At 46.1% G+C, this 9,994-nt stretch overlaps 1 protein-coding gene across 3 annotated transcripts in view; it reads right to left on the bottom strand.

Moving 5' to 3' along the window:
- The window catches only part of STXBP5L (syntaxin binding protein 5 like), a 448,370-nt gene that overhangs the window by 30,444 nt on the left and 407,932 nt on the right, over nucleotides 1-9,994 (bottom strand). For all 3 annotated transcript variants that reach the window (XM_019527059.1, XM_019527060.1, XM_019527061.1), the window contains one exon: nucleotides 3,132-3,302. In XM_019527059.1, coding sequence (XP_019382604.1) covers nucleotides 3,132-3,302 — 171 coding nt within the window. The remainder of the gene's footprint in view (nucleotides 1-3,131; nucleotides 3,303-9,994) is intronic.

The following is a 9,994-nucleotide window of genomic DNA, read 5'->3' as shown; positions in this document are numbered from 1 at the left end:
GGGTCCCATAGCTCTCAGTCTCTCATCATAAGGCCTATTTTCTTGCCCTCTGATCATGCGCGTGGCTCTCCTCTGGACCCTCTCAAGCTTCTCCGCTTCCTTTTTAAATTGTGGAGCACAGAATCGTATGCAGTACTCCAGCTGTGGCCTCACCAAGGCCAAGTACAGTGGGAGGATGACATCCTGGGCTTTGCTTGAGAAGCATCTATGGATGCAAGCCAGAGTTTTGCTCACTTTACCAGCTGCAACATCACATTGGTGGCTCATATTCATCTTATGGTCAATCATGACCCCCCAAGTCCCTTTCGGCCATGGTGCTAGCAAGCGTAGCACCGCCGAGCTTATAAGCATGCTGCAGGTTTTTCTTCCCAAGGTGTAGTACTTTGCATTTTTTGGTGTTGAAAGTCATCAGGTTTTCATCTGCCCATTTTCTGAGCCTGTCAAGGTTGGCCTGGATCACCATCTTGTCCTCAGGTGCGGATGTTTTACCCTAAAGTTTGGTGTCATCGGTGAACTTGGCCACTCCGCTTCTGATTCCAATGTCCACATCATTAATGAAGATGTTAAAGAGTATATGCCCAAGGACGGAGCCTTGTGGGACCCCACTGGTCACAGCGCACCATGATGTTTAACTTCCATGAACTACCACTCTCTGGGTCTGATCTTAGACCCAATTTCCCAGCCACTAGACTGTGATGTAGCTGAGGCCGCAGTTGGCCAGTTTTTCTATGAGATGATCATGGGATACCAGATCAAAGGCTTTTTTCAAATCAAGATATATGACGTCAATCTCTTTTTCCTTGTCCAGGTGATAGGTCACCTGGTCGTAGAAGGAGATGAAATTGGTCAAGCACGACCTACCCGCAACAAACCCGTGCTGGCTGTCCCTCAGGATGTTGCCATCAGCCAGTTTGTTGCGAATGGTCTCTTTGATGATTTTTTCCAAGATCTTTCCTGGGATAGAGGTCAGGCAGATGGTCAACAGGGGACTGCAATATCATACATTTGTTATATGTTCTTCAGAGACTATACCAAGGGAAGCTAACCTGCAGCACACAGGCCAAAAAAGTTATGGGCGGCTGCTGTGTGGGGAACATGAGCCAGAATGGATTCAGGGGCCTCAAGCCTCTGGCCACATGGAGTAGGGTAGGATGCTGCTGTGAGAGGAGGTATTAGGTGTCACTGCCAAGAGCCAGGTCAACCTGGTCCTGCAGCCACTGATGAATTCAGGGCTTTGGATCCTTGCTTGTCATTTAAAACAGTGATGGTTGCGGGACCGGGGAAAGGTTAACCTGGCTCTAGGCAGCGACACCTCTCACAGCAAGCCTCCTGCTTCTCTGCAGGGCTGAAGCTCAAATCCCTGCCTCTATTTCTGCTACTACAGGGTGCAGATCCTGTCAGATATGACTCTGGGGAGGGGTAGGGCTTATTTTATGGCCCACATGCCAGAAAGATTGGCCATCACAGGACTATACTCTGACTTTGTGTTATAGACAGGTTAATGCTAAATACTTCAGCCAGCTGGGCTCTGTTGGTCTGCGGTGTGAATACATATGTTCCCTGACTGCCACAGTTGTGCCAGCAAAAGCCTCTACTGTAGACATCACTGTACTGGTAAAAACTATCCTTTTTCTGGTATAACTTGTATTACTGGTGGGCAAGGGTGGCTTTACTGTACTGGTGCAGTGCACTTTTGTGCCAATGTCTGTACTGGGACTGCTTTCTCAGTATAGTATACCAGCATTCCTGTATTGGTGAAACATTCCAGTTGTAGGAGACAGCTTTGGTGTTTTCTACAGATTATATATATATAAAGAAACCTTTTTATACACATGTAAAGAAGTATTTTCTACAACAAAGAAGTATTTGCTACCGCTTGTATTTAAACAAAGGCATCAGTGCACATTATATGAGCAATCCTCACCTTTACTCTCTCTTTCCTATATAATGAGTAAAAGGACTGGAGTAACACACATAAATGGACCTTACAAGATCTGAGTCCAGCTGGGAAAGACCCCCTTGATGCAGGAACTCTTGTAGATGTGGATGGGCTACCTTACAAGGATCCCCTTGCAAGCCACGGTACCAAGGGCAAAAAGGAAGGGAATTGTTGGGGACAGAAAGGGCATTGATTCTGAATAAACAGGCACAAGGCAGAGTAGATTCATCAGATGCTGTCAAAAGACATGCACAGAGCAGTATATAGAATGGAGAGAGTAATTTGAATACAAAAGATAGGAAGGTAGAAAGAATGAATGAAAACTGATCTGATGTCAGCTCCAGAAAGACAAAAAGGCTTGTGGCAGAACACTTGAACCTCCCTGGCCACTCCATTGCTGACCACAGGGTAGCTGTTCTTAGGTAGCAAACTTTTAAAGACTGATTTGAACTGGAAATTATGGAACAAGAAATCATCCACAGATTGTGGATTGTGTTAATTATAGTCTAAACAGGGACTATGGATTCTTATCCCATTACCTGGATTAGCTTTTGTGAGCTCTTTGTTCCTATGGCTTCTTTGCTTGTATGCCTCTTCCAGCACTGCCCTCCTCCCCGCTTTCCTTCCCCATCTTCCTCTCCCTTCCTATTTTTTGCATTCAGATCACTCTCTTCATTCTATACACTGCTCTGTGCACATCCTTCCACACCATCTGATGACGTAAGCTCCAGCTCATGAAAGCTTCTGCTATCTCTCTCTCTAATTTAGTTAGTCTATCAAGATGCAAATCTGCCAGCCTTCTGCTTGACTGCAGACTAATATGGCTAACTACATCTCTCTGCTCATAAATAGGGACAGGCAACGTTAAGCCACTGATGTCTCGTTATCGGAATTATTGTACATAAGCTCCTACAAGAAATTGCTTTCCTGGAGCAAAGCATCCAGGGACATAAGGAAGGCAGGAGTTTAGTGTACCGCAATCCTAGCTAGCACAGAACTCAGCAGCAGGCTGGTTAGTAACAACACTAAGACACAGGGATCACTCTAATTCTAAACAATCAAATGAAGACAGCAGTTGGGCGCAGTGACTAAGACAGGGACCATGTTAAGTGGCATGGAACTCCTTTGCTTTCACATCTTGTGCAAAAGGGAAACGAACACATACCTATTGAGAATGCTCACTGGCACCCACCTTCAGCTGTGACTGGTAAAGAAATCTCCATGCAGGCTGCAGACTGGGCTTTTCTGAATGGGGGCCTCCCGGGTCCTCGGCGATTGGCCTTCGAGACATCTGCACTGGAGAGTCGCTTTCCTGACCCACAAGTCTGGGAGGTTGGGCTTGTACAGTGCCCATTCACATGGTCTGTTGTAAAAATAGAAAGATTCAAGGAAGAGCGTCAGTTCTTGCCTTTAACATGTAGGGGAGATGAAAAGGCTGATGCTTAGGAATGACTGAAGATGAATCCTCCCACAGAAAGCAGCATTTGTTCTGCAAGTACATCATAGGAACCACTCACTGAGTGCATCTACATGAGATGCTTAATGCACAGTAGACTGACTGACTGCACATTACAGTGTCATGGCAAAACCCATGCTATTAGGCTAATGCATAGTAGTATTACTCTCCTGCGCATTAACCTTCACGAAAAAAGCAACTGCACTAATGCGCAGTAGGGCAGCCTACTGCACATTTATTTAGTACTTCCTTTTGCAAGTACTATATTTAATGTGCAGTAGCTACTGCACATTAATGAATGTGTAGACACACCCACTGTTTCCTTAAAAGAGTGAATATTTTCTACATATAAAAGGGGGCAAACAACCAAAGTGTCAGCCAGTTAGGCCTGACTGACTCTTCCTGTGCATCATTTTTTCTCTGGTGTAACTCCACTGACTTGACTGAAATCCAAGAAGAGAATCAGACCCACTATTTCTAGATCAAATATTACTGTGGATATTAGCTGTGTATGCTGGAGAGTCTGAGTCCCTGAGTGGTCTCTTGATCTATGCAGATAGAGAGTTCATGGAGATATGAGTGGTAATGCTTACAGTGAGTGTCAGTGAGTGTTGTGACTTCTAATATGCAGAGCATGATTTGGAAAACCAGCCTGCTTTTTTGTTCCCAAAAATAACTAAGGATTATAATTATAATATAATATTAATAATATTATAATTATACTGGGCAGAGTTCATTGGGGTTCCAAATGATTACAGTTAGATATCCCAGGAGCAGATACACATGTGCAAATGAGGCTAATAGCTACCTGCCATTATTTGAGGACATTTGGAATAGGCCACCATTTCTTCAAGTGGTATATTCTGTTTCTATCATATAAGTTTATTTTACTCGGCAATAGCTCATATATAACACAATGCAGCATAAACTCCTTCTTCACCTCATACTTCATGTAACAGGAACATTACTGAATGCAATGTCTGCCTCACAATGCAAGGATCTGAACTTAAATAAACATCCTTTAAGCTATTGTGAAAGGAGTACTCAAGTGTGAGAGAACACAGACAATGTTAAATAAAATTGGAATTGGCATTTGTTGTAACTGAACCTTAAATGCGAACATCAGAGCTGAATGAGTAGTTCACAATGAATAATTTACATGCCGAATTCCACTTCCTTCCCTAAATTGTGAAATGCCTTTGCCCTATTTGTGAGTAAACAAATCACAGCATTTTAAACTTACACGCTATTTCAAACCATTCTAATTTTTTTTCCACTGAATAAGTACTTGTCTGTAGATCATTCACATTTAGTGCCAGGTACACAGTTTATGTCATAACTTATATAAATATCATATAATGAACAAAATACAAATTCAGAATTTGGCAACGTGTACGATAATTACAAATCATAACAATGTCAATCTCATACACATAACTAAAGTCAGAACCGGACTTTTTAAGGTTTTGATTATTCAGATAATACAATTAGACTTTTAGACATTATATAGAAACTTCAAATTCCTCTTCTTTTAATAGTCCTAAAAAATGATAAACTTTATACCAGGATAAAATGATTTTGTATATACAAAACTTTCCTATGAGAACATTTTTAAGATTGCAAAATCAAACACCCAAAAGTTAGTAAATGGATACATTAAGGCTCCCTATGAAACCTTAATTTGGCTTATTTGTACATGTGCCTAATGACAGTCTTGTCATAGAGGATCTCACATTATTTTCCCACAGAAAGACTTTCTAAGCCAGTGATTCTCAACCAGGGTGCCATGAAATCCTTTCAAGGGTGTTGCAGGCTGCCGCATAATATTAGCACTGCTAGGTGTGCCAACACTTACACATGATAAGCCCTTGGAATTCAAATATTTTTTTTGACACATCGGTCAAAAAATTCTGATGCATTGTGAAGTCTTGGAGTTCTTCAAAGCAGAAGAATTGCTCTATTATTTTTCTGTACTCAAAAACTGAGTGAAAGCTATGAGCTGGCATTTTCTGAGGGGACTCTCAAGTCTAACGATTTTGAGAACCAGTGGCCTAAGCCAGTCAGTCCCAGCCTCTCCTCTCTCTCCCAGGTCTCAGTTCAATTTTCTGCCCAACCAGCCCCAGTCTACCTTCCCTCTTACGGCTCCCAATCTTTTTCCCCAATGCCCAGTTGCAGTTTCCTTGCCCAGCCACTCCCAAATTTCCCCAAACCAGCATCTAGTAGCAGTTTTTCTCTTCCCCTTCCAGCTCCCATTTTACAAGACCCATTGTCCCAATCTATTCCTTTGACTTCTCCCTGGTCTTCTGTATTTGAATCAAACTGCTTCCTTTTGCAGGCAGACAAGGCAATGAGAGTGCAGGTTAGGCAAGTGCACTCACTCCCAGCCTCCAAGTCAGCAGTGCTGCTGCAGGCAGAGGTAGGCACGCAGGGGTACAGGGGTACAGAGGGGTACAGAGATGGCCTCCACCTCACTTCAGCAGGGAGGAAGCTTTTCTCAGCCAGAATGGCTGACCTGCTTGACCAGGCTTTAAACTAAGCCCGCTGGGGAATGGGTGGACAACCACCAAAGCAAGCCCGCCAGGCAATATCTACAAAACCAACAGGCTAGAGCACTCAAGGGATTCGACTCCTATCCCAGCCCTGGAACAGCGTCCTCCGGGGAATGTGAGGAAGCCTAGGGCTCCCAATGGGATGCTTATGTGTCTGTACACCAGTGCCAGGAGCTTGGGGAACAAACAGGAGGAACTGGTCCTCCTACTAAACAAGAAAGACTATGATCTCATAGGGATAATGGATACCTGGTGGGACTCCACCTATGACTGGGCCACAGGTATAGACGGCTATACCGTGTATAGGAGAGATTGTGCAGATAAAAGGGGTGGGGGTGTAGCTCTCTATGTCAAGGATAGCTACACATCCCTGCAACCTAACATTAGCACCCAGGGAGGGTGACTAGAAACCCTCTGGGTTAAAATACGTGGGGAACGTGGTACAGGGGACACAATGGTAGGAGTCTATTATAGACCTCCTAACCAGGAACAAGAGATTGACCAGGAATTCTCCAGGTAACTGGATGAGGCTACATGCTCTCAGTGCATGCTTGTCATGGGAGACTTCAACTACCCAGACATCTTGTGGAAAGAGCACTCGGCTGAATCCAAACAGTCGCAAAGCTTCCTCACGTGTGTGGACGAACTCTACCTGACCCAAGAAGTCTACGGACCCACAAGAGGTAAAGCGCTGCTGGACCTGGTACTGGCTAAAGGGGATGATCTAGTGAGCAACCTAAAGATCACAGGAAAGCTGGGAGACAGTGACCACGAGCTAGTTACTTTTACTATCTGTTGCAAAACTGGCAAGTCAGTCAGCAATGCAGAAGGCCTCGACTTTAGGAAAGCTGACTTTGATAAGCTCAGGAGGCTCGTTGTCAAGGCACTAAGGGACCAAGACTCAGCAGGGAGAGGAGTCCAAGAGGAGTGGTCACTCCTTAAGGGAGCAATCCTGGAGGCACAAGGGATGTCCATCCCATCTCGGAGGAAAGGTACCAAAAAGGCACAGCAACCCCCTTCGCTCAGCAGGAAACTCGTGGACCTCCTACGCCAAAAAAGAGAGGCTCATAAAGGATGGAAGATAGGAATCACCACAAAGGAGTATTACTCTGCACTGGTCCATACCTGTAGGGAGCGAACAAGGAAAGCCAAGGCTGCAACTGAACTCCACCTGGCTATACATATCAAGGACAATGAAAAGTCCTTTTTTAGATATGTGGGGAGTCAGAAGAAAAGCAAGGGTAACACTGGAGCCCTGATAAACCAAATGGGACAACTCACAACCGACACACAGGAAAAAGCTGATTTGCTTACTGGATACTTTGCATCAGTTTTTCATCAGCCCAAAGGATCTACCCTGCCTAACAAGATGCGGGACAGCCAGGGTGAGGGTGAATTTATACCCAGCATTGGTGTAGACCTTGTAAAGGAACACCTTGAGAGGCTGGACACCTTCAAGTCAGTGGATCCTGGTAGATTGCACCCCAGAGTACTTAAGGAGCTGGCGGGAGTCATAGCTCAGCCACTGGCAAAGATTTTCGAAAACTCCTGGCGCTCAGGTGAAGTACCTGAAGATTGGAAGAAGGACAATGTGGTGCCCATCTTCAAGAAAGGGAGGAAAGTAGATCCAGGGAACTACAGGCCAATCAGTTTGACCTCAATCCCTGGTCAGATTCTGGAAAAAATCATCAGAGTCCATTCTTGACAAGCTGGATGATGGCAACATCCTGAGGGACAGCCAGCACGGGTTTGTTGCGGGTCAGTCTTGCCTGACCAATCTCTTCTCCTTCTATGACCAGGTGACATATCACCCGGACAAGGGAGAAGATATTGATGTCATATATCTGGACTTTTAAAAAGCTTTTGATCTGGTGTCCCACAATCTCCTCTTGGAAAAATTGGCCAACGGTGGTCTCGGCTACATCACAGCCCAATGGCTAGAGAATTGGTTCCAAGGCTGGACTCAGAGAGTGGTGGTCGACAGAAGTGAATCATCATGGCGCTCTGTGACCAGCGGTGTCCCCCAAGGCTTTGTCCTTGGACATGTTTTCTTTAACGTCTTTATCAACAATGTGGATACTAGTGTTAGCAGTGGACTGGCCAAGTTTGCCAATGACACCAAACTTTGGGGTAGAGCGTCCATAACGGAGGACAGATTGGTGATCCAGGCTGACTTGGATAGGCTGAAAAAGTGGACAGATACAAACCTGATGACTTTCAATACTGACAAATGTAAGGTACTCCACCTTGGGAAAAAAACCCTCAGTGTGCTTATAATCTTGGCAGTGCTACGCTTCCTAGCACCAACAGCTAAAGAGAGTTGGGGGTCATAATTGACCACAAGATGAACATGAGCCACCAATGCGATGTCACAGCTGGTAAAGCAAACCAAACTCTGGCTTACATCCATAGATGCTTCTCAAGTAAATCTCAGTATGTCATCCTCCTGCTGTACTTGGCTTTGGTGAGGCTGCAGCTGGACTACTGCATCCAATTCTGGGCTCCACAATTCAAGAAGGATGTGGAGAAGCTAGAGAGGGTCCAGAGGAGAGCCATGCGCATGATCAGAGGGCAGGAGAGTAGGCCTTATGAAGAGAGGCTGAGAGCCACGGGGCTCTTCAGCCTGGGAAAAGGGCAGGCTCAGGGGTGACCTGGTGGCAGCCTACATCAGGGCTGTGCATCAGGATCTGGGGGAACATCTGTTCACCAGAGCACCCCAAGGAATGACAAGGACCAATGGTCACAAACTCCTCCAAGACCATTTTAGGCTGGACATAAGGAAAAACTTCTTTACTGTCCAAGCCCCCAAGGCCTGGAATAGGCTCCCTCCAGAAGTGGTGCAAGCACCTACTCTGGACTCATTCAAGAAACATTTGGACGCTTATCTTGCTGGGATCCTTTGACCCCAGCTGACTTCCTGCCCTTGGGGCAGGGGGCTGGACTCGATGATCTTCCGAGGTCCCTTCCAGCCCTAATGTCTATGAAATCTATGTTGGTCCCAGAATCCCCTGCCCCCATCATATGATCCCTGGCATCAGAAAGTCCATCCCTTGACTGGGAAGTACTGCCCCTCTACAGGGCCTGCCCTCATGATGCATGGCTCACCCCTGGGGCCCCAAAAGGTCTTCCCCTTAGGTCATGAGGCACAGGCATGACCTATCAGGTGGTTGTGACCCCTCTAACAACTTGTCTCATCACCCTCAACTAATTAGTGGGAGTCTTAGGGGTGTTGGACCTCCCTGACACTCGGGGTCCCCACTTGGTCAGCACTGCTGCAGTACTAACCCTCACGACTTTTGGGGGTTCCTGTTTCCAGTATTGCTGCTCCATTGTTGCCACATGCAAACTCACAAGTTGAGGTGGGGAGGGGGAGTGGAAGGCATCTGGAACCTAGTGCAGCACCTGAAGCAGGAGCCAGGGCACAGGGAGAGGAGGGGGAGGGAAGGTTTTAGGGGATGGGTCCCTCCCCAGCCCTGCAGGGACTGAACTTGCTATATGTCTCAGCCCCTGCTGTGGTCCATTGCCAGCTACTGTCTTGGGAGCTGGAGCTGCTGCAGCAAGTATCTCTTGCACAGGGGATGGGGGAAGGTGGAGAGGGATGCCAGAAAGAATGACTTGGCAGGCCAGATCCAGCCTGCAGGCTGCATTTTGCCCACTTCTGATACAGGCAGTGACACCAGGCTCAGTTATAATGATCTAATTAGTTCCTAAGCCTTTCTATTGTGAGGAGTAGAATTTGCCTTACTCAGAAATTACTATAAAGGCCCTAATTTTCCTTCCAATTTTTCTGCTGCAGGTAATGAAGAAGGGTGGGTGTTGTCTCCAATACTTAGAGAATTTTGCCTCTGGAACCCAAAATGTCAAAGCTGCAAAGATTGGTGGGTCTCTGTAGCACAGGGGCAGCTATGATGTCCCCAGGTGGTCATACCATTTGTGCTTTGCTCTGTCTCTAAGGTAGCCTCAATATTCTTAATAGCAGTAAGGGGAGCTTGCCCACAGGTTTATGAGCAAGACTTGGTCTATCTTCCTGCCAACAGACCCCCCCCCCCC

This window comes from Gavialis gangeticus, unplaced genomic scaffold (assembly GCF_001723915.1).
Source record: "Gavialis gangeticus isolate Ggan-Ray unplaced genomic scaffold, GavGan_comp1, whole genome shotgun sequence".
In the NCBI taxonomy this organism is placed as follows: domain Eukaryota; kingdom Metazoa; phylum Chordata; order Crocodylia; family Gavialidae; genus Gavialis; species Gavialis gangeticus.
The sequence above is the reverse complement of the archived record's forward strand: the minus strand, read 5'-3'. Positions and strand labels throughout refer to the sequence as shown.